The sequence below is a fragment of the Bos indicus genome, chromosome 8 (assembly GCF_029378745.1).
Source record: "Bos indicus isolate NIAB-ARS_2022 breed Sahiwal x Tharparkar chromosome 8, NIAB-ARS_B.indTharparkar_mat_pri_1.0, whole genome shotgun sequence".
Lineage (NCBI taxonomy): Eukaryota > Metazoa > Chordata > Mammalia > Artiodactyla > Bovidae > Bos > Bos indicus.
Genome location: NC_091767.1, coordinates 7,840,260 through 7,865,311, shown reverse-complemented (window position 1 = coordinate 7,865,311; position 25,052 = coordinate 7,840,260). Strand labels below are relative to the sequence as shown.

General features: G+C 40.0%; 1 protein-coding gene across 5 annotated transcripts in view; it reads left to right on the top strand.

The window, feature by feature from the left end:
• Positions 1–25,052, top strand: part of MTMR9 (myotubularin related protein 9) — a 116,065-nt gene that overhangs the window by 68,085 nt on the left and 22,928 nt on the right. For 4 of the 5 annotated variants that reach the window (XR_011567991.1, XM_070794402.1, XM_019965807.2 and 1 more), the window contains 2 exons: positions 4,055–4,163; positions 8,208–8,333. Coding sequence is in view for 4 of the 5 variants with exons in the window: in XM_070794402.1 (XP_070650503.1) it covers positions 4,055–4,163; positions 8,208–8,333 (235 nt within the window). In the remaining variant the exon portion in view is untranslated. The remainder of the gene's footprint in view (positions 1–4,054; positions 4,164–8,207; positions 8,334–25,052) is intronic. The other variant, XM_070794404.1, reaches the window with a different exon arrangement.

Genomic DNA, 25,052 nt, shown 5'->3' with positions numbered 1-25,052 from the left:
CCTAATGTCTGCCTAGAAGATTATCACTCTTAAATGATCTTTTGAAGCAGTCATTTTTGCTTTGTTTTTCCCTACAATCTTCTCTTGTCTCTTTTTTTAATTAATTTTTTCCTCTCTTATCTTTGTTATTTAATAGTCTCTGCTTTGGATTCAACTTGCTGGTATATTTCTAGTATAGTGGAATCTGAGGTCACTAATTTGAGACCCAAATTTTCTTCATTAATTTCCTTCTTTCGTAATATAGATGGTCTTCTCAGACTATCAGCCCCACCCAATTCTTCCCTCCCTTCACTATAACTCGGAAAATCTCAAAACAGTGCACTGGGGCAGTCATCAGACTCATCTTGTTTCTCATCTCCCAGAGATCTTTGTTCCATGTCTTAAAAATTGTTGTTTGATGTTCAGCGTCTTGAAAATGGTTCTTCCTTATATTTTGCCTCCTTATTTTAGTTGTTTCGGGTAGTAGGGTAAACATGGTCCCTGAAATTCAAACTTTGCCAGAAGTGGAAATGACAAGAATATGACTTTTCAAAATATACTTTATAAGAGGCATTCCACTGTATTGACCAGTTATGGATATCTGATGGAATTTTCTTGCTAGGATTTGACCCATGTTGATAACTTTCGCTTATCCAAATCCGCAGTGATGTTGGGGATGGGGGTATTTACAGAATTCAGGAAGAGTAGCTGTAGGAGTCTTCTTCCTAAACTAGGCACAGTATAAATACAATTACCAGTTCTGGATCAGTATAAGAAGTCATAGTTTAGGGAATATTCACAAGTATTAATGTGAAAGAACTGGGGCAATTTGTGGCAAAGCAAAAGGAAAATCAGAGCTATCAACAAGTATAGACAAAAGAAAACATCAGGAGAAGGAAGACAAAAGTCCCAACTAAGGTAAGATAAATTTATTCAAAACTTAGTGATAACAAAATTTATGATTAGATATGGCATTTACTCTGAAGTTTTCCTTGACTTAGAATAGATATTGCAAGTTAATATGTTTTAAAGACTGGGAAAAAAAGATACTTATTTTTCAAATCAACTGTTGCAAATTTGGAGGGAAGTGAAATCTGAAATGAACAGTTTTTCCTATGCTTCAGACATATCTCTATACAAACACTTAATACATCAACTACAGTTTTATTTTTCTTATTCTTTGAAGTGAGACTCCTAATAATCTCCACTAAATGAATTGGCCTAGTGTGAATGACTTTATATATTAAAATCTTTTAATATATGTATTTTAAGTAATTCATGGCTCAGATTTTAATGATGGAGGCATGAGGTTCTTCCTTCATTAAACTAGTAAAGGAGAAGAAGGAAGTCGAATACAGGCACACAGCAGAGGTGTTGTGTGTTTGGTAGTCTGGAGACTACCTCAATAAATCACGTCAATATTTTGGTTTCCAAATGCATATAAAAGTTGTGATACACTGTGCTGTAGTCTGTTAACTGTGCAATAGCATTATATCTGAAAAAAATATATATTTTAATTTAAAAATACTTTATTGCTAAACAAAATGCCAGTCATCATCTGAGCCTTCAGTGAGTTGTAACCATTTTGCCAGTGGCGGGTCTTGCCTCAATGCTGATTAACCCTGACTGATCAGAGTGGTGGGTGCTGAAGGTTGAGGTGGCTCTGACAATTTCTTAAAATAAGACAAGAATGAAGTTTGCCACATTGATTGACTCTTTCCTTTCATGAACAATCTGTCTGAAGCATGCAGTGCTGTTTGATAGCATTTTTCCCCACAATAGAACTTTCCTCAAAATTAAAATCAGTCTTCTCAAACCTTCTTGCTGCTTTATCAGCTAAGCTTACGTAATATTCAGATTTCTTTGTTGTCATTTCAACAATCTTTACCAGGGGTAGACTCCATTTCAAGAAAACACTTGGTTCAACTCTAACCCTAACCCTAATCCTAACCCTAAACCCTAACCCTAACCCTAACCCTAACCCTTATCCATTAAAGTTTTATCATGAGACTACAGCAGTTCATTCACATCTTCACATGCTACTTCTATTTCTCTTGCTATTTCCACCACATCTGCAGTGACTTCCTCCACTGAACTCTTGAACTCCTCAACATCATCCATCAGAGTTAGAGTCAACTTCTTCCACACTCCTGGTAATGTTAATATTTTGACCTCTTCCCGTGAAGCACAAATATTCTTAATGGCATCTAGAATGATGAATCCTTTCCAGAGGTTTTCAAAGTCGGATCCACAGTCTCCAGAATGGGCATTGTGTTGACCGGCATGAAAACAACGTGTATGTCATCGTATGTCTCCTTCAGATAGGAGGTGACCAGGTGCCTCCTCAGTGAGTAGTAGTGTTTTGAAAAGGATCTTTCTTTCTGAACAGTGGCTCTCAACAGAGAGCTTAACATACTTAGTTAACCCTGTTATAAACAGATGTGCTGTCATCCAGGCTTTGTCGTTCCGTTTATAGAGCACAGGCACAGTAGATTTAACATAATTTTTCAGGGCCCTCGGACTTTGGAAATGGTAAATGAGCACTGGTATCAGCTTTAATTCACCACCCACATTATCCCCTCAGAAGAGAGTATATCTGCCCTTAAAATCTTGGAAGCCAGGCATTGACTTCTTTCTAGCTATTGAAGTCCTAGATGCCATCTTCTTCCAATATAAGGCTGCTTTTTTAAAAGGTTTTATTTATTTTTGGCTGCGCTGGGTCTTCCCTGTTGGGCTGCGCTTTTCTCTAGCTGCGGCGAGCGGGGGCTTCTCTTCACTGCCGTGCGTGGGCTTCTCCTTGCGCTGACCGCTCTCGCCGTGGAGCACGGGCTCTAGGGTGCACGAGCTTCGGTAGTTGTGGCTCCCGGGCTCTAGAGCACAGGGTCAGTGGTTGTGGTGCATGGGCGTAGTTGCTTCATAGCATGTGGGATCTTCCTGGACCAGGTATGGAACCCGTGTCTCCTGCATTGGCAGGTGGATTCTTTACCACTGGGCCAATAGGAAAGCCCTAGGCTGTTTTGTCTACATTGAAAATCTGTTGTTTGAGGCAACCACCTTCATGAATTACCTTAACTGTATCTGGATAACTTGCTGCTGCTTCTACATCAGCACTTGCTGCTTTCTTTTATGTGATGGAGACAGCTTCTTTCCTTAAATCTCATGAACAAACCTCTGCTTGCTTCAGACTTTTCTCTAATAGGTTTCTTTCCTGTCTCCATCTTTAGAGAATTAGAGTAGGGGCCTTGCTCTGGATTAGGCTTTGACTTAAGGTAATGTTATGGCCGACTGATCTTAAAACTTTCTATCAGCACTTAGGCTTTTTTTGTTTTCTTATCATTCTTATTTTCACTGGAGTAGCAGTTTTAATTTCCTTCAAGGACTTCCCTTTGCATTCACAACTTGCTAACTATTTGGCTAATAAGAGGCCTAACTTTTGGCCTATTTCAACTGACATGGCTTCCTTACTAAGCTTAATCTTTTTTAGCTTTTGATGTAAAAAAGTGAGATGTGTGACTCTTCCTTTCCTTTGAGCTCTTAGAGGGCATTATAGAGTTATTAATTGGCTTAATTTCAATATTGTTGTGTTTAAGGAAATAGGGAGGCCTGAGGAAAGGGAGAGAGATGGGGAAACAGCCAGTTGGTCAAGCAGTCAGAAGACACTTATTTATCAGTTAAGTTTGCTGTCATATATGGGCAGGTTACTGGGGCCGCAAAACAGTTACAGTAGTAATATCAAAGATCACTGATGATAAGGCACAGTGACAAGTATAACACAATAGCAGCAACAATAATAAGGCTTGGGTAATGTGACAATTACCAAAATGTGATGCAGAGAGAAGTGAGCAAATGCTATTAGAAAAATGGTGCCAACAGACTTGCCGGACACAAAGTTGCAGCAAACATTCAGTCTTTAAAAAACACACCATCTGGGAAGCTCAGTAAAGTGAGCACAATAAAACGAGGTCTGCCTGTATAGCTGGTGATTACGCCTAACCACCTCCTTTTGAAGAAATAATCATATACTTTGCGATGGGAGTATATATGTCCTTAAGCATAATTTATGATTTTTTTATAGATTTGTGGGACCACTGGGTACCATCATCATAAAATGTAAGGATTTTCGAATTATTCAGTTGGATATTCCTGGAATGGAAGAATGTTTGAATATAGCCAGTTCCATTGAGGTACGTGTTTTGATAAAAGAAGGAACTTTATTTTCGGATTCACTGTAACTCTTATGTTTCTCTTTTAGATAAATATCATTTGAGTCATGTTCTGTGGCTCAAATCTGGAAGACTGAACGCAAAGCCTTACCCTGAATCATTGTTACAGGAGTGTAAAAAGATTTTATTGACTTAGAGAAGTTATTAATGTTACTTATTCTTCTGGGTTCATCTATGTTGTAGCATGTGACAGGATCTCCTTCCCTTTTAAGGCTGAATAATATTCCATTGTGTGTTTCTAAATGTTGAGACTTTTTGAAAATCTTCTTTCTTTTGTAAAGCAAGTAATTATCACTAATGATTGTAGTCTTTTGTTTGTTTTCAGTAAATTTGAATTTCCGTATATCCTGTTTGTTTGAGATAGGATGTATTCATTTTGTATTTATAGAAATGATAGCGAACATATGTCCAGATTAGAAATAATAGAAATTTTACTTGGATAATTTAGTGTTTAAATTGAATTAGTTCAGTTCAGTTCAGTTGCTCAGTCGTGTCCGACTCTTTGTGACCCCATGAATCGCAGCACGCCAGGCCTCCCTGTCCATCACCAACTCCGGAGTTCACTGAGACTCACGTCCATCGAGTCAGTGATGCCATCCAGCCATCTCATCCTCTGTCGTCCCCTTTCCGTCCTGCCCCCAATCCTTCCCAGCATCAGAGTCTTTTCCAATGAGTCAACTCTTCGCATGAGGTGGCCAAAGTATTGGAGTTTCAGCTTCAGCATCAGTCCTTCCAATGAACACCCAGGACTGATCTCCTTTAGGACGGACTGGTTGGATCTCCTTGCAGTCCAAGGGACACACTATTTTCTTTCTCACTTCAACCAACTCTTTTGGTATATACTCATTTTTAAAATTGCTTTATTTTACATCATTACCACTAAATTATAGCAGTTAACTTTACATTTATAGTATTTTCTAGATAATTATAGAGACACATTGAGGTTTTTTTTTCCTTCTGTCTTTGAGTGCCTAATATGGGCTTTGTGTGCAGAATAAATGCTATTGGCTTAACTATTAAAAGGAGGCAGAAAGGCTTAAACCTGTAACTAGGATTTCCTTTGGCTTTTAAACAAAAAAAAAAAACAGAAATAGAAGAACTGTTATGGTACTGAGAAAATGGCATGTAGTATTTTTCTTTCTGCTTTTGCTAAATTTTTCTTATGAAAACAAGAAGATAAGCTGAACTCTTTGTGTTACATATTCATCATTGGAAATAACATAGGAAATGCTGACTTGGCTGAATTTGTTGACGTGAGTGAGAATCACACTGTGCGTTCTAGGCTGTTGAAGGGAAATGCTGTCTTGCTCTTTGGGCCAGGTAGTGCCACTCACCCACTTCAGTTGAGCATGTTATTTTTTTTTCAGTTGTGGGGTTGGATTTTCACTGACCCATGCACATTTTTTTTTTCTTATCCCTTTTATAACTTGTAAGATAGCCGGTGGATGTTAGTGAAATTGCCTGTGGTGAAGAAACAGGGCAAAAAAGCCTATTACCCCACTCTGATGGCATTTAGCTTTGTTAGCATTTGACACTAATCAGTTGCTTATTTAGCTATACATATTAAATATTATGTAAAACTCTGTAGAAACTGACTGACTACAGAGAAGCCCTTATGGCTGAGAAGAAGCCGCAAATGCTGAGCCACTCTTGTGATTTGACCTTAGAAAATGAACGCTCTGTTGATTGTTTTCCCAGCAGAGTGCATGCACACGGTGTGCTTGGCCTCTAGCCTTGTCCTGGCGTCCAGTTTTCCTCTGTCCCTCCATACAGCTTGATATAATTTGGTAGTAATAAGTGAATTCTTATAAAGCATAGTTGAGCTATTCTTTGTTATCAAAATTCATATAATGAAAATCTGCTACCCTAAGTAGAATCCCATTTGAAGAATAACTGGCAAGTGCTCAGTTTTCTAAATTATAGTAGCAAGTCTGATGAACCATTTTTTTTATGTGTAGTTTCGGTTGTCTTTTAGGGTTATTTCTTTGAGCATTAATGTGTTTAAAGGAAAAGTTCTGTCTCTAGCTACATGAAATGTAATCATGACAAGTCTGAGTGCTTATTGCCTGCTGGAATGTTTGTGAACATGGATTTAAAATAATGATTGTACCAGTCACTATTAATATAGTATGGAGGTTCCTCAAGAAATTGAAAAAGGATCTTTGATCTGGCAATCCCACTTCTCGGTGTATATCTGAAGGAAACAAAATGATTGTTTTAAAGAGATATCTGTACTCCCATGTTCATTGCAGTATTATTCATAATATTCAAAGAATATAAAAACCTAAGTGTCTGTTGATGGATGGATGAATAAAGAAGATTACACACACAGTGCGTGCACACATGTGCACACACACAGTGGAATAGTATTCAGCCATCAAAAGGAAAGCAGTCCTGCCCGTGGGAACAGCCACACGAAGAATGGCCTGAGCAAACAGTGGGTGAGACTGGAGGGCGTTGTGCTGAGTGAAACAAGCCAGACAGAGACAGATATTGCATGGTATCACTTATATGTGGAATCTCAAAAACAGAAAAGGGAAACACATAGAAACAGGGAGTAGAAAAGTGGTTTCCCGGGGCTAGCGGTGGGTGAAATAGGGAGAGGCTGGTCAAAGTTACAGACCTGGGAATCTAATGTATAACATAGACTATAGTTGTCAACACTGTATTATGTAACTGAAATCTGCCAAGAGAGTACAACTTAAATGTTCTCAAAAGCAACAACAGAGGGTAAATATGTGAGGTGATGGATGTGTTAATTAACTCAAGGGGGGAACTCTTTTACAGTGTGTTTGTGTATCAAATAATCACATTGTACGTTAGAAATATTTTACATTTTATTTATCAATTTATACCACAGTAAAGCTGAAAAAATTTTTTAATACTGCAAAGAATATTTTTTAAGTAGTAAAATAATAAAATTTAAAAATTAAATAAAGGTTCTACTGACCTGATCTTTCTGTGACTTAGAAGGAGGTAGCTTTTCTCTGAGAGCTTGGGGATGTTAGCATGATGTTGGCCCCCTCACGCCCCTCCAGCTGAGTGTCTCCAAAATTACAGCAGTTTGAATTGTGCTAATTGATTTTGGTGCCTTTGTTTTTTCTAGCCATAGAAATGCTTTCTAAAACTCCCCTGTCAGAAGGATGTAACTGCCAGGTGACAGGGGACGTTCCGTCTCTCAGCTCCTCATCTAGTCAGGATCCCTTGGCCTTGTACTTCAGATGGCCTCTAGGCTCACTTTGGGACCACAGAGTTACTGCCCCGGTTTGAGAGGGGTTAGCGTAGCATGAAGGTGTGAGGGCATCTGCTCACTCCAGGAATGGAGGGAGTTTCACGTTGATGGAGGCTACGTGGAGCATACCGTAGCTGAAATTAGAGCTTGCTGTGTGTCCGGTACCGTCCTAGCCCTGCTGCACACATTCTGTTAATGCCTCAGCAGCCCTAGGCGCGGCCCTCTGGAGTTATTTCCTCCATTGACAGCTGGGGCCCGGAGTGGCCGAGTCACACAATACCACTGTTGGCGCTGGCATCTGGAATTTGAGTCCAGCAGTCTGACTCTTTGCCTACTAAGCTTTTTTTACAATTGCTCAGAAACTCTGGTTTTAAGTAACTTACATATGTAGTTAATAACTGGATTTTGAGCCAAGGCCTTACTGATTAACTGCAGCCTGTTCTCTAATCCCCAGAAACATTTGGACCTTTTCATTAGGCCTTATTACATGGTCTCAAGAAGAAGTTTTTTCCATTTTTCTTCTAGAATAGGTGTGCACATTGTTTTGTTATTTTGTTAATTCAGCAAATGCTAATTGAGTGTTATGTGCCAGATACCGTGTTAGAGGCTGAAAATAAGGTATAATTGTATCTAGTGATAAATATAATGTTAGAGAAGTGTATTAGGTGTCCATCATTTTAGGCCATATTTGATGAATATCAATTTGGCAATTAGAAAATGCTTGGAATTGTGACACGTTCCTTTTTTCTTTCTTTACTTCTTTTTTCCCGTAGGCGTTATCTACCCTGGACTCCATCACTCTGATGTATCCTTTCTTTTACCGGCCCATGTTTGAAGTGATAGAAGATGGCTGGCATTCTTTCCTCCCTGAGCAAGAGTTTGAACTCTACTCTTCAGCTGTGAGTAACTTTTGAGAGAATTAATGGGTAATGAGAAATAACGCAGCACTTTACTGGTGAAAATGATCGCTTCCTTTTGACAAGTAAAAGAAGTAGCTAATAGCTATTAGTGCTGCAGCCTCTGCCATTCAAAGATTTGCATAATTGTTCTCAGTGCTACAGCTTAAGTAATTTTTCTTCTAGTAGACTTGCTGATAAAGCATTAAGATCTTCATAAAGATAGTCCTGACCTGTTTTAATTTGGGGGTGTTTTAAAAGTGTTCCATAGAAGCAGTTTTATATATAGTAATTAGGTTCTGAGCCATCCCCCCAGAAGTCTGTTGAACTCACTCTGTACCCCGGAGAGCATCAGAAAACCATGTGTATCGATTTCTTCCTGTGGGATAGTTCTTGTGATTTCATGATTTGGGTTACTAAGACCGGTGTACTTCTCCTTTGTCTTTGGACATGGGGTATCTGTTTTGGTGGATTCCAGCGTTCTCCTCTTGATGGTTGTTCAGTAACTGTGATTTCAGTGCTCTCTCAGGAGGAGCTGAGTGCATGTCCTCTTACTGTGCCATCTTGAACCAATCCCTGCGTGGGATGCTACTTACAAAGGTTTTTTGATTGAATCAAAAGAGAAACATTTGTGTCTTGCATTGAGTGTGCCTTCCCCTTCACTCTTGGCTGGCCAAAATATACAGATACCTCAAAAAAGAAATGGCTGTATCTTATTAAGAAAGAACCTAGAGTTGTCCAATAAGTAGATGCTTTTGGTCTGCAAAAAAAATTTTTTTTAACTTTTTCTTCTATACCTCTGTAAATGGGTCCTGAGAGATCAAGAAGTAGCGACCAGGTGCCATGAAATTTAAAGAACAAAGACGTCCATAGCAGCAAAGTGAAAAAGGAAGGGGAATTTTATATTCTTGCATATAGAGCATTTTTATATAGCTTGTGCTACCTGTATTTACATTTATTTTCAAGGTCTTTATAGCATTAAAAACTACATAGTAAACATTCTCAAATGCATGCTGCTTTTCTTTCATATCAATTGACTACTACCTGATGGCTACCTTAGAGGAATCCGTAGTTACTTCCTAGGTGGAAAACGGCAGTCCGAATTTGATCAGGAAGGAAGATGTCTGGATGATTTTCCTGGTTATCCAGAAAATATCAGTGTGAATTATTCCTCTTGTGGTTAGGTGCCATAAGTGAATCACTCTAAGTCTACATTCAGCAAGCCGACGTTCAGATCAGTCTCCTGTTGTGCTCAGAAGTCCTGTGTGCTGACAGCATCCATGATGTGCTTGTCCGGCTCCTGCTTGCAGAGTCTCTAGTGTGAGAGGATTTGCAGCATCACACAGCGTCCCAGTCAGTGTCACCGTCCTGGTACTGAGCTGACATCCCTGCACTCAGACCCCATGTTTCTGACGTGGCCTGTGGTACTCAGGTTGTCTTATTCCTCTACTGTAAATAGTTCTTCAAATTAAGTTTTAAGTCCCCACTAAGTTTTCTTTTATCTAGATTAAATATGAGTATTTACTTCAGCCTTTTCTCATACCACTGAACTCAGGGCCACACCCTGTCTTGATTGCTTTTCTCGGCAAGACCTTCAGTTTGTCACTGATTCTCATAAAAGATAGCACTCATAACATTTAGTGTAGATTGGAACTATTGCTGATACTTTAAGGTAGCCCAAAGTTCCATTGGCCTCTTTCAGAAATAAATTACTTATGAAGACACGGAGGAAATGACATTATTAGATTTGTGTTAGAGCAAAGCAATTCTGATGCAAAATGCTGGGAAACTGCTTAGGAGGCTACTGAAGTAATGATTGGATCAGTAACAGAGGGGTTGTAGTGCAGAAAGTTTCAGGAAGTGAAATTAAAAGGAGTTGGCGACCCACTCACTGGACACGAGAGGTAAAACAGGCAGAGGCGTCTAGGTTTTACTACTGAGATGGGAAAGACAGAGAAATGTGCACGACAGGGAGTGAGTGGAGTTCAGTTTTGAAGACGGCAAATTCGAAGGGCCTATGTGGTGCACATCATTGAATATGTATAAGAGATAGTTTAGAGCTTGAGAGATCTCTGTTAAAAATGAAAAATTGAGAGTCATCAGTGTGTACATTGTGAGAATCACAGGCAGAAGTTGAGATTACTGAGGGAAAACGTCTAATGTCAGTAGGGACCAAGGACTAACCGTGTAGGGACGAGTGGAGGAAAAAGCCAAGGGAAGAGCTTTCAAGTAGGAGGGGGTCACCAGTGTGAAAGCTTCTTTTCATTGTTTATTGTCTCCTGAGCTAGAATACAAGCTGCTAGAATACAAACTTTCGGAGGCTGGGGACCATGCCGTTCTTGTTCCCTGCTGCATTCCTAGTACATGGTTTGCAAGCAGTAGGTATTTGTCAAGTCAATAAATGTAGGAGTGTGTGCATTTGTGCAGGACAGGACAAAGGTATGACAAGTCTTTATATCACTGAAATCCTCCATCAGGTAGACACATATCACTTCATTGGTATTCCTTAAGGAAGGTTTTTTTGATTGTCTAAAAAACTTTTTGAGTAGTATTAGCCAGTCCCTACTTCTCTGTTATATCCAAAAGAGATATGTGGTATTGAGAAGACAGAGTGCTCAAACTATCTCTCAAATCATTTACATTGCATCCCAGATGTTAATGTTGACTGCTTGACTTTCTGGGACTTTGTTTCCATGTCTATAAAATCAAAGTGTTGGACAAATGACAAATGTAAGAGTTCCTCCCCTTTTAACATACTTTTATTCTAGGATATAATAAAATACTATTTCGGATACTTTGTTGAAATGCACATACACAGTATATATCTGTACTTCCCCAGTCTACCACTTCAGAAATTATATACAAAAAAGATGATGGTCAGGTAATGGTTGAGTAGCCCCTGTCTGACAAGATCTCCTGCAGATATCAGTGACAAACTATGAATAAAGCAGAAAAACTTGAAGCTCTGGTGAGTGAACAGAAAGCAGCGTATTTTAGAGGGAGGGGAGGAAAAACTTAGAGGAAGTGAATGGCAGAGTAAATTTCCTTTTTTGGGGCTTTGTCCTGAAGTTCGCACAGTTAACGGCATTGATGGTGCCGGACAGCTAACAGCCTAATGGAAAGCCCACTTTCTGTCTGGTGGGAGGAACCAGAGAGCCACAAGAGGGGAACCTTGATTCTGTGTGGAATCCTGAATCTCTGGCTGACTCCTGAACCATTGCTTGATCTGAGTTGCCATGCATCTCAGATGTTATGAAGTTTGTGGTTTGTCTGAAGAAGCTAATTCCTTGTAAAACACTCTTCAAAGGTGTTTAACGGAATGCAGATTTTCTGCAACATAAAATTCACAGTGAATATAGGATATAATCCAAAGTTGGATATTATGACTCATATTATGACCCATTCTCAAGAAAAAGAGTCTATCAAAAAAAGAAAAAAAAGACAGTCAACAAGTACCAGTCCCAAGATGCCTCAGATGTTGAAATGTTTGATCATTCAAGGTCTTTAGAGCAGCTGTTTAAATTGCTCGATTTTCCATAAAGGTAAATATGTTTCAAATGAGAGACAAGACAGGAAATCTTAACAGAGAAATAGAAATGCTAAAAAGAGTCAAATGAACCCTCAGCATTTTTTGAAAATATATATCTGAAATAAAATGTTCACCTGGTTAAATAGCAGAGAGGAGATGACAGGACAGAATCAGTAAAATTGAAGCTAGAGCAATAGAAATTATTCGGAGAAATAAAGGAGATGGGAAATTATGGAAAAAAGAGCCTCAGAAACCTGTGGAGCAAAATGGCTAGCGTGTGTGTAATTACAGACCCAAGAGAGAATAGACAATAGGTAGGAAAAACATTTAAAGAAATCATGTTCAGAAGCTAAAAATTTGGTCAATTTTATAAGTTCAAAAAGTTCAGCAAGCCCCAAACAGGATGAGTATGAGAAAAATCAGGCTAGGCACATGATTGTCAAAGAGCAATGGTCAAATGAAGGTCTTGAAAGTTGCCAGTTAATAACAACACATTACATACAGAGATAATTCAGATGACCATGCACTATTCATCAGAATTTATGGAGACGACATGATAAAACTTTTATATTTTAAATTTTATTTATTTTTAAAGAGTATATTCAGTTGTGTTGGGTCTTGGTTGTGGCACACAGGACCTTTATTGCACCATGTGCAGTCTTTTGCTGTGGGCCACGGGCTCTCTAGGTGTGGCGCATGGGCTCTCTAGGTGTGGCGCATGGGCTCCAAAAATGTGGGCTGCGTAGTTACAGTGGTCCAGCTTAGTTGCTCTGCAACTTCTTCCCTGACCACGGATCAAACCCTTGACCCCTGCGTCATCACAGGGCAGATTCTTAACCACTGGACCACCACGGAAGTCCCAACAAAACTTCTATTAAAAAGTGCTGAAAGGTAAAAAGCCTATCAACCCTGAATTCTGTATCTGGTAAAAATATCTCACAAGGAAGAAGGTGAGACAACATTTTCAGATAAAAAGAAACTAAGAACTTATCACTAAGAGACTTTCACTATAAGAAATGTTAAAAGAAGTTATTCAGACTAAAGGGGAATAATACCAGAGGGAAACCTGAATATTCAAAATAATTGAAGAATATTGGAAATGGTATAATTAAATATAACAAGCTATTTTTTCTTTTTAATGTCTTTAAAATATGTATGACTAAAACAAAAACTATAGCATTGCCTCTGTGGTATTTATGGTATGTAGGCATGTTACACAGAAACGATGTTGTTAAAAATGGGTGTGGGGTGGCTGAGCGGACCAGTCGTGTCCAACTCTGCGACCCCATGAACCGCAGCACACCAGGCCTCCCTGTCCATCACCAGCTCCCAGAGTCCACCCAAACCCATGTCCATCAAGTCGGTGATGCCATCCAACCATCTCATCTCAGTCGTCCCCTTCTCCTTCTGCTCTCAATCTTTCCCAGCATCAGGGTCTTTTCCAATGAGTCAGCTCTTTGCATCAGGTGGCCAAAGTATTGGAGCTACAGCTTCAACATCAGTCCTTCCAATGAACACCTAGGACTGATCTCCTTTAGGATGGACTGGTTGGATCTCCTTGCAGTCCAAGGGACTCTCAAGAGTCTTCTCCAACACCACAGTTCAAAAGCACCAATCCTTCGGCGCTCAGCTTTCTTTATAGTCCAACTCTCACATCCATACATGACCACAGAAAAAACCATAGCCTTGACTAGACAGACCTTTGTTGGCAAAATAATGTCTCTGCCTTTTAATATGCTGTCTAGGTTGGTCATAACTTTCCTTCCAAGGAGTAAGCGTCTTTTAATTTCATGGCTGCAGTCACCATCTGCAGTGATTTTGGAGCCCAGAAAAATACAGTCAGCCACTGTTTTCACTGTTTCCCCGTCTATCTGCCATGAAGTGATGGGACCAGATGCCATGATCTTAGTTTTCTGAATGTTGAGCTTTAAGCCAAGTTTTTCACTCTCCTCTTTCACTTTCATCAAGAGGCTCTTTAGTTTCTCTTCACTTTCTGCCATAAGAGTGGTGTCATCTGCATATCTGAGGTTACTGATATTTCTCCCAGCAATCTTGATTCCAGCTTGTGCTTCCTCCAGCCCAGCATTTCTCATGATGTACTCTGCATATAAGTTAAATAAGCAGGGTGACTATATACAGCCTTGACGTACTCCTTTTCCTATTTGGAACCAGTCTGTTGTTCCATGTCCAGTTCTAACTGTTGCTTCCTGACCTGAATACAGGTTTCTCAAGAGGCAGATCAGGTGGTCTGGTATGCCTGTCTCTCTGAATGGATACATAAACCTATACAGTTTCAGAGTTTTTACATGTTATGTAACATGGGCTAATGTTTAAGTTAACAGTATATATTATAATCCCTGGAGCAGTTTCTCAAACTTGGCACTGTAGACCTGTGGGCTGTATAATTCTTTGTTGTGAGAAGCTGTCCTGTGCATTGTAGGGTGTTTGGCAGTATCCCTGGTCTACCACTAGATGTCAGCAGTGGTCTTCTCCAACCCCCAATTGTCTCCACTCATTAACAAATGTTCCCTCGAGGCAAAATCACCCCTAGTTGAGAACGATTGTCCTTGTCACTTCAGTTCAGTAAAAGTAATCATAGAGTCAGTTCAGTTCATTGGCTCAGTCGTGTCCGACTGTTTGTGACTCTCTGGACTGCAGCACGCAAGGCTTCCCTGTCCATCACCAACTCCTGGAGCTTGCTCAAACTCATGTCCATCAAGTGTGTGAGGCGATCCAACCATCTCATCCTCTGTCATTCCCTTCTCCTCCTACCTTCAGTCTTTCCCAGCATCAGGGTCTTTTCTTGTGAGTCGGCTCTTCGCATCAGGTGGCCAAAGTATTGGAGTTTCAGCTTCAGCATCAGTCCTTCCGGTGAATATTCAGGGTTTATTTCCATTAGGATTGACTGGTTGGATCTCCTTGCAGTCCAATGAACTCTCAAGAGTCTTCTCATTCTCACAGTTCAAGAGCATCAATTCTGGTTCTCAGCTTTCTTTATGGTCCAACTCTCACATCCATACATGACTACTGGAAAAGCCAAAGCTTTGACTAGACGGACCTTTCTTGGCAAAGTAATGTCCCTGCTTTTTAATATGCTGTCTAGGTTGGTCATAGCTTTTCTTCCAAGGATCAAGCGTTGTTTAATTTCATGGCGGCAGTCACCATCTACAGTGATTTTGGAGCCCAAGAAAATAAAGTCTGTCACTCTTTCCATTATTTCCCCACCTATTTGCCATGAAATGATGGGACCAGATGCCGTGATCTTTGTTTTTTGAATGTTGAGTTTTCTAAGCCAGCTTTTTCACTCTCCTCTTTTCACTTTCATCAAAAGGCACTTTAGTTCTTCTTCGCTTTATGTCACAAGGGTGGTGTCATCTGTATATCTGAGGTTATTGATATCTCTCCCGGAAATCTTGATTCCAGCTTGTGCTTCATCCAGCCTGGCATTTTGCATGATGTATTCTGCATATAAGTTAAATAAACAGGGTGACAATATATAGCCTTGACGTACTCCTTTCCCAATTTGGAACCACTCTGTTATTCCGTGTCCAGTTCTAACTGTTGCTTCGTGACCTGTATACAGATTTCTCAGGAGGCAGGAAAGGTGGTCTGAGCAATCACTTAAAAATGTTAAGAGATGTGATTTAAAGTTAATATATTAAAGTGGAGTTCTAAAAAGTAGTTCAAAAGAAAGTGGGAAAGAAGAAATAGCAATAAAAAAATGAAGGGGCAAACAAAATAAATGCTAGACTAAAATCCAGCAATATCAATATTTAGTATTACTGAGCTTAACACCCCAAGTAAAACACAGAGATTGTCAGAATGAATTAAAGGAAAAAAGCAAGGGAGTTCCCTGGTAGCCTAGTAGTTAAGATTCCAGGCTTTCACTGCTGAGGGCCTGCGTTCAGTCCCTGATCAGAGGACTGAGGTTCTGCAAGCTGTTGACGCAGCTAAAGAAAGAAAAAGTAAAATTGAAATATATGCTGTGTACAGAGGTGCATTTTGTGTTCTTATTTTTAAAAAGTTTTTATTGGAGTATAGGTTCTCTACGTTGTGTTAGTCTCCGCTGTACAGCAGAGTGCGTCAGCTGTTCCTGTATGTGCACCCCTTTCTGGGCAGCCTTCCCGTTTACGTCGCCGTAGAGCCTGAGTGAGGCTCCCTGGGCCGCACAGTAGGTTCTCACTGGTCACCTGTTTCCACGTAGTGTCAGTAGTGTGTGCGTGTCAGCCCCAGTCCCCCAGTTCATGCTTCCCCCACTCGCCCCTTAGTGTCCAGGGAGCCAATTTCGTTCCTTCCTACAGCTGAGGAATATTCCATTGTATCTAGGTACCACTTTTTTTTTTTTCAGCTTGTCCTATTTTTATTTGAAGGCTATATTCAGAAGGCCCTAACTAGATAACTTTTGCCGTGAGTTATAAACTCTAGAGAGCCTGTTGTTATAAAGACAACTCACATTTTCTTTTCTTTTTTAAGGTGGTAGTTTTATCTGTTTATTTGCACATTCATTCTTTTTTTTAACTTAATTTTTTTAATTGGAGAATAATTGCTTTACAATATTGTGTTGGTTTCTGCTATACAACAACACAAATCAGGCGTAAGTGTGTATATACATGCCCTCCCTCCTGAGGCTCTCTCCCCCAGCATCCCCTCCCAGGCTGTCACAGAGCGTGTGTCACAGAGCGTGTGTCACAGAGCGCCGGGCTTGGCCCCTGTGTTACGTGGCAGCTTCCCATCAGCTGTTTTTGCACGTGGTGGTGTGTATCTGTCAGTGCTGCTCTCTTGATTCATTTCCTCCTCTGCATCCACAAGACCGTCTGTGTGTCTATTCCTGCCCTGCAGTTAGTTCATCAGTGCCGTTTTTCTAGATGCCATGTATACACAGTACCATACTGCAGTTGTTTTCTCTTTCCATATGACAGGCTCGAGGTTCATCCACCTTGTTTCAATTGACTCAAATTCATTCCTTTTAATGACTGATATTCCATTGTGTACATATATATATGTATGTATCACAATGTCTGCCGGGAGTCAGCATATTGCATATTGAGTGCATATTGCATATTGAGTGCAACACTTTCCACAGCATCATCTTTCAGGATCTGGAATAGCTCAATTAGAAGTCTATCACTGCCGGGAGCCAGCGTGAGGAACTCCGCCCTTCATGAGGAAGGAGGCTCAGCATACGCAAAGGCGGGATCGAGCCTCAGGAGTCCCCCTGGAAATTCTCGAGCATATACCCCCAAAATCAGAGTCTGCCTACTTTCTGCTTTGTGCTTTCACCTACACCTCTGACTTTATGGGGGGCTGTCCCCCACTACCTCTCTCTGAAAAAAGAGTTAGCTTACAGCTCCAGTTAATAATTCCTGGGTGTGACAGTGTTTCAACCTACAAACTCCTTTGGAAATCCTCTAGCCTGCCTGAATAGGTTTTTCCGGCCACATGTGATTGTTCAGAGCCTCCCAACTGTGAGAGGCAGGAGATGTTCTAAACTGTCTAAACACAGATTCTTTTGAGTAGTTAAAGGATTGATTAGAAATTGTATTGGTGAAGGGTTTTTCACTTATTGGGCCAATGTTTGCTGCTAAGTCTCCATACTCCTTACCTACTGTGTCCTTGGCAGTGTATTGATTGATATAATGGGTGTATAGAAATGTAAGTAGTAGCCTCAGTGTTTGTAACCTTGGACCCTTGAGTTAATTCTTTTCTTGATTGAGCCCACCTCACCTTTGCCCTATAGGAATGCAGCTTTGTCCAGTGCTTTTTTTGGAGGCTGGTGCCTGACTTTAGAATAATCACCTTTAGAAAAAATAAGTTTCTTAAAATGTTAACAGGCCTCCTGGCCAGAAGATGATGTAAATCACCTGAAATTTTGCATATGATAAGTTTGAAAGCCTGGTTTCGATTAGGACCAGGAACTGCTGTCCCTGCATGACTCCACCCTTTCCCCCATTATCCTCTATGCACAACTTAAGGTATAAAAACTACTTTGGAAAATAAAGTGCGTGCCTTGTTCACCGAAACTTGGTCTCCCCATGTCGCTCTCTCTCTCACTCTGGCTGAGTCTCCATCTGGAGCGCGGAACCCGCCATGCTTACTAATTATGCCTGGGCTTCTAAGATCCGACCGGGGAGGCCTCAGTGTCTCCTCTCCTTCGGGAGAACGGAAGGATGCCTGCGGCCTACGTAAGTGATGCAAACTTCTTGTCTTGAAGTTTTATTGGTCTCCCGCGTAAACCAAGCTACTCAGCCTCTTTTCTCCACTGAATTTCCTCACTGAGCTATCCTCATCCTATTACTCTTTATATCCTTAATTAACGTTTAATTAAGCAATTGTTTCCTGATCCTCGCCTACGCCATCTCTCCTTCAAATACCCTGGATCAGCCAGGGCTGGACCCCGGCAAACGTCTTTATCCATTCATCTGTCAATGGACATCTAAGTGGCTGGTGACTGTAATTGTGTGCAGTGAACATTGGGGTATGTGTCTTGAATTATGGTTTTCTCAGGGTATGTGCCCAGTAGTGGGATTGCTGGGTCATATGGTAGTGTTTTTTTAGTTTTTTAAGGAACCTTCACGTTGTTCTCCATAGCAGGTGAACCAGTTTTTATTTCCAGCAACAGTGCACGAGGGTTTCCTTTTCTCCACATCTTCATCATCGGTTATAGATGATGGCCATTCTGATAGGTAAGGGGTAATATCTCACTGTAGTTTGGATTTGCATTTCTCTGATAACTAGTGATGTCGAGTATCTTTTTGTGTGTTGGTTGGCCATCTGTGTGTCTTCTTTGGAGAAAGAGCTGTTTAGGTCTTATGCCCATTTTTTGATTGGGTTGTTGATTTTTTTTTTATATTGAGCTGCATTTGCAATACTTTCTCCTGCTCTGAGGGCTGTCTTTTCATCTTGTTCATGATTTCCTTTGCTGTGCAAAAACTTCCAAGTTTCACTAGGTCCCATTTGTTTACTTTTTTTTTTTTATTACCATAAGAGATAAATCCAAAAAGATACTGATGCAAATTATATCAGAGAGTGTTGTGCCTCTATTTTCCTTGAAGAATTTTATAGTGTCTGGCCTTACATTGAAGTCTTTGATCCATTTTGAGTTTATTTTTGTGAATGGTATTAGGTAGTGTTCTAATTTCATTCTTTTACATGTAGCTGTCCAGTTTTCCCAGCACCACTTTTTGAAGAGGCTGTTTTTTCTCCATTGTATATTCTTGCCTCCTTTGTCATAAATCAGGTGACCAGATGCACATGGGTTTATCTCTGGGCTTTCTGTCCCTGGAGTTCCATTGGTTTATATTTCTGGTTTTGTGCCCAGACCATACCCTGTTGATTACTGTAACTTTGTAGTATAGACTGATGTCAGGAAGCCTGATTCCTCCAGCTCTGTTTTTCTTTCTCAAGATTGCTTTGGCTATTCAGGGTCTTTTGTGTTTCCATAAAAATTATAAAACTTTCTGTTCTAGTTCTGTGAAAAATGCCATTGGTAATTTGATAGGAATTGCAATGAATCTTTAGATTGCTTTGGGTAGTATAGTCATGTTAAAAATATTGATTCTTCCAGTCTAAGAACATGGTATATGTCTCTCCGTTTGTGTCATCTTTGATTTCTTTCATTAATATCTTATAGTTTTCTGCATATGGGTGTTTTGCCTCCTTAGGTAGGTTATTCCTAGGTATTTTATAATTTTTGTTGCAATGTTAAAGGGGATTATTTCCTTAATTTCTCTCTCTGATCTTTTATTGTTAGTGTATAGGAATGCAAGAATTTTTGTGCATTAATTTTATATCCTGCAACTTTACTAAGTTCATTGCTTAGCTCTAGTGGTTTTCTGGTGGCCTCTTTAGGATTTCCTATGTATAGTGTCATGTCTTCTGCAAACGTTGACAGTTTACTTGTTCTTTTCCTACTTTTATTCCTTTTATTTTTCTTCTCTGATTGCTGTGGCTAGGACTTCCAAGACTATGTTGAAAAACAGCGGTGAGAGTGGACACTCTTGTCTTGTTCCGGATCTTAGAGGAAATGCTTTCAGTTTTCACCATTGAGAAGAATATTTGTTGTGTGTTTGCCATATGTGGCCTTTATTATGTTGACGTAGGTCTCTCTATGCCTACTTTCTGAAGAGGTTTTTTTTAATCATAAATGGGTGTTAAATTTTGTTGAAAGACTTTTCTGTATCTGTTGGGATGATCGTGTGATTTTTTATTCTTCTGTTCACCTGTTTGACTGGCATATATTGAAGAATCCTTGCATCCCTAGGATAAATCCCACTTAATCATTGTCTATAATCCTTTTAATGTGTTGTCCGGTTTGGTTTGCTAGTATTTTGTTGAAGAGTTTTGCATCTCTGTTCATCAGTGATTTGGGCCTCTAATTTTCTCTTTTTGTCTGGTTTTGGTATCAGGTGGCCTTGTAGAATGAATTTGGCAGTGTTCCTCCCTCTGCGGTTTTTTGGAAGAGATGCATTTAGAATATAAAGAGACAGATTGAAAATAAATAGATGGAGAAAATTTGCCATGAAAATAATGAGTATAAAAAAGAAGTTGCTTTATTAATTTCAGATTAAAATGAAAAACTTCAAGACACAGAATATTATGAAATAAAGAGATCATTCCATAATGATGAAATTGATCAGGACAATATAATGGTATATATTTTTATAGCCTAAACTGATGAAAATAAAGAAAGTTCTGTGGTCATAGTAGATTGTTTAAACTGCCCTCTCAGCAAGTAACAGAACAACTAGACTAAAACAAAACAACAAAACGAGTAGAAAGGGAATCTGAACAGCACTATCTGATATTCACTGAATACCACTCCTGACTTCTGCAGAGTGAACAGTATGCAAGAGCACATTGTGTTATCCAAGAGAGAACATATGCTGGGCTGTTACATAAACTTCAAAGGCTTGAAACCATACAGATTATAGTCTCTGACCACAGAGGAATTATATTAGAAATCAGTTAGCACTGGTGGCTTAGATGATAAAAGAATCTGCCTACAATGCAGGAGACCCGGGTTCGATCCTAGGTTGGGAAGATCTCTTGAAGAAGGGAATGGCAGCCCACTTCAGTATTCTTGCCTGGAGAATTCGGAGGACAGAGAAGCCTGGCGAGCTACAGTCCATGGGGTCACAGAGTCGGACACAACTGAGTGACTAACACACAAGGTATTGAGGAATACCCAGAGTATTTCTAGATTAAAGGAAATACTTGTAAATAGTCTGTAAATCAGAATGGAAATTAGGAAATATTTTTAGCTGAATGATAATATCAAAATTTGTAGACTACAGCTAAAGCAGTCTTTAGAGAGACACAATGTTAAAGCACCTATGTGAAATAGGAAAAAAGGTCTAACAAATTCACCAACTTAAGCTCCAGCTTAAGAAACTGGGGAAAAAATGAGCAAAGTAACTTGAGAGAATGAAATAATAAAAAATAAGAGCAGAAATCAATAAAATAACTAGAACTAGTAAGGTTAGCAAGATTGCTTGGTATAAGTGTTCACAAACTAATTAGTGACATGACTAAGCGACTCAGCACTGCACAGCACAGCCTTAAAATGGATAAGACACTTAGTAAGAAAATTAACAAAAGGGCAGAGAAACACAAAGCATTGCTGAGAGAAGTTAAAGGACATCTAAATAAATGGAGATATATGTTCATGGATGGGAACACAATATGGTTAATAGTGGACTGAGTTATGTAAGGGACCCAGCAGTGAATGTATTAGGCTTTGTGGGGCGTGAAGTCTTTGTTGCAGTTACTCCACTCTGTTGTATCATGAAAACATAATACATCAGTGAATGAGTGGTGCTGTGTTCCAAAAGTATTTTACAGGAATACCTGACTTATTGTGTTTGATCTTATTGTATTTCCTAGATATTGCATTTTGTTTACAGATTGAATGTTTGTGGCAATCCTATGTCGAGCAAGTCTGTAAGTGCCATTTTTTCCAACAGCTTTTGGTCACTTCATATCTCTCTTGCATTTTGGTAATTCTCAATATTTTGAATCCTTCACCAGCAGAAAGATTATGACTCACTAAAGGCTCAGATGATGTTTAGCATTTTTTAGCAATAAAATAGTTAATATTAAGAACAGTTCAGTTCAGTTGCTCAGTCGTGTCTGACTCTTTGCAACCCCACGAATCGCAGCACACCAGGCCTCCCTGTCCATCACCAACTCCCGGAGTCCACCCAAACCCATGTCTATTGAGTTGGTGATGCCATCCAGCCATCTCATCCTCAGTCGTCCCCTTCTCCTCCTGCCCCCAATCCCTCCCAGCATCAGAGTCTTTTCCAATGAGTCAACTCTTTGCATGAGGTGGCCAAAGTATTGGAGTTTCAGCTTCAGCATCAGTCCTTTCAGTGAACACACGGGACTGATTGCCTTCAGAATGGACTGGTTGGATCTCTTTGCAGTCCAAGGGACTCTCAGGAGTCTTCTCCAACACCACAGTTCAAAAGCATCAATTCTTCTGCACTCAGCTTTCTTCACAGTCCAACTCTCACATCCATACATGACCACTGGAAAAACCATAGCCTTGACTAGACGGACCTTTGCTGGCAAAGTAATGTCTCTGCTTTTGAATATGCTATCTAGGTTGGTCATAACTTTCCTTCCAAGGAGTAAGCATCTTTTAGTTTCATGGCTGCAATCACCATCTGCAGTGATTTTGGAGCCCAGAAAAATAAAGTCAGCCACTGTTTTCGCTGTTTCCCCATCTATTTCCCATGAAATGATGGGACCAGATGCCATGATCTTTGTTTTCTGAATGTTGAGCTTTAAGCCAACTTTTTCACTTTCCTCCTTCACTTTCATCAAGAGGCTTTTTAGTTCCTCTTCACTTTCTGCCCTAAGGATGGTATCATCTGCATATATGAGGTTATTGATATTTCTCCTGGCTACATTTTAACTTTTAAAGACATAATGCTGTTGCAAACTTAATAAACTATAGTATAGTGTAAACATAACATAAGTTTGCTTGTATAAACAAGCATTAGGAAAGCAAAAAAATGTGTGACTCACTTTAGAGAACTACTCACTTCATTGCAGTGGTCAGGAACCAAGCCTGCACTGTCTCCAAGGTATGCCTACATTTACAAAACAAGTAGAGGACTGGATTTGGGTTGTGGAGTGTAGTTTGCTGGTCTCTCAGTAAGTGTAGTTTGCTGATTCTCTCCAAGCTGATTTATTGATTCAGTGCAACTTCCTATCAAAATTCCAGTAGGTGTCTTTGCGGAAATTGTCAAAATTATCCTGAAATTTTTATGGAACTGCAAAGTTACTAGAATAGCCACAACAGCTTTTGGGGAAAAAAAAAATCTGAATGATTTACAAAACTTACTATCAGGCTGCAGTAATCAAGAAGATGTGGTATATTGGCATAAGGATAGATATAGTGATACATGGAACAGAATTGGATCAGATCAGTCGCTCAGTCGTGTCCGACTTTGCGACCCCATGAATTGCAGCACGCCAGGCCTCCCTGTCCATCACCAACTCCCAGAGTTCACTGAGACTCACGTCCATCGAGTCAGTGATGCCATCCAGCCATCTCATCCTCTGTCGTCCCCTTCTCCTTCTGCCCCCAATCCCTCCCAGAGGGATTTTCCAATCAGAGTCTTTTCCAATGAGTCAACTCTTTGCATGAGGTGGCCAAAGTATTGGAGTTTCAGCTTTAGCATCATTTCTTCCAAAGAAATCCCAGGGCTGATCTCCTTCAGAATGGACTGGTTGGATCTCTTTGCAGTCCAAGGGACTCTCAAGAGTCTTCTCCAACACCACAGTTCAAAAGCATCAATTCTTCGGCGCTCAGCCTTCTTCACAGTCCAACTCTCATATTCATACATGACCACAGGAAAAACCATAGCCTTGACTAGATGAACCTTTGTTGGCAAAGTAATGTCTCTGCTTTTGAATATGCTATCTAGGTTGGTCATAACTTTCCTTCCAAGGAGTAAGCGTCTTTTAGTTTCATGGCTGCAATCACCATCTGTAGTGATTTTGGAGCCCAGAAAAATAAAGTCTGACACTGTTTCCTCTGTTTCCCCATCTATTTCCCATGAAGTGGTGGGACCGGATGCTATGATCTTCGTTTTCTGAATGTTGAGCTTTAAGCCAACTTTTTCACTCTCCACTTTCACTTTCATCAAGAGGCTTTTGAGTTCCTCTTCACTTTCTGCCATAATGGTGGTATCATCTGCATATCTGAGGTTATTGATATTTCTCCCAGCAATCTTGATTCCAGTTTGTGTTTCTTCCAGTCCAGCGTTTCTCATGATGTATTCTGCATATAAGTTAAATAAGTAGGGTGACAATATACAGCCTTGATGTACTCCTTTTCCTATTTGGAACCAGTCTGTTGTTCCATGTCCAATTCTAACTGTTGCTTCCTGACCTGCATACAAATTTGTCAAGAGGCAGGTCAGGTGGTGTGGTATTCTCAGCTCTTTCAGAATTTTCCACAGTTTATTGTGATCCACACAGTCAAAGGCTTTGGCATAGTCAATAAAGCAGAAACAGATGCTTTTCTGGAACTCTCTTGCTTTTTTGATGATCCAGCGGATGTTGGCAATTTGATCTCTGGTTCCTCTGCCTTTTCTAAAACCAGCATGAACATCAGGAAGTTCACGGTTCACATATTGCTGAAGTCTGGCTTGGAGAATTTTGAGCATTACTTTACTAGCGTGTGAGATGAGTGCAATTGTGTGGTAGTTTGAGCATTCTTTGGCATTGCCTTTCTTTGGGATTGGAATGAAAACTGACCTTTTCCAGTCCTGTGGCCACTGCTGAGTTTTCCAAATTTGCTGGCATATTGAGTGCAGCACTTTCACAGCATCATCTTTCACGATTTGAAATAGCTCAACTGGAATTCCATCACCTCCACTAGCTTTGTTCGTAGTGATGCTTTCTAAGGCCCACTTGACTTCACATTCCAGGATGTCTGGCTCTAGGTCAGTGATCACACCATCGCGATTATCTGGGTCGTGAAGATCTTTTTTGTACAGTTCTTCTGTGTATTCTTGCCATTTCTTCTTAATATCTTCTGCTTCTGTTAGGTCCATACCATTTCTGTCCTTTCTCGAGCTCATCTTTGCATGAAATGTTCCTTTGGTATCTCTGATTTTCTTGAAGAGATCCCTAGTCTTTCCCATTCTGTTGTTTTCCTCTATTTCTTTGCATTGATC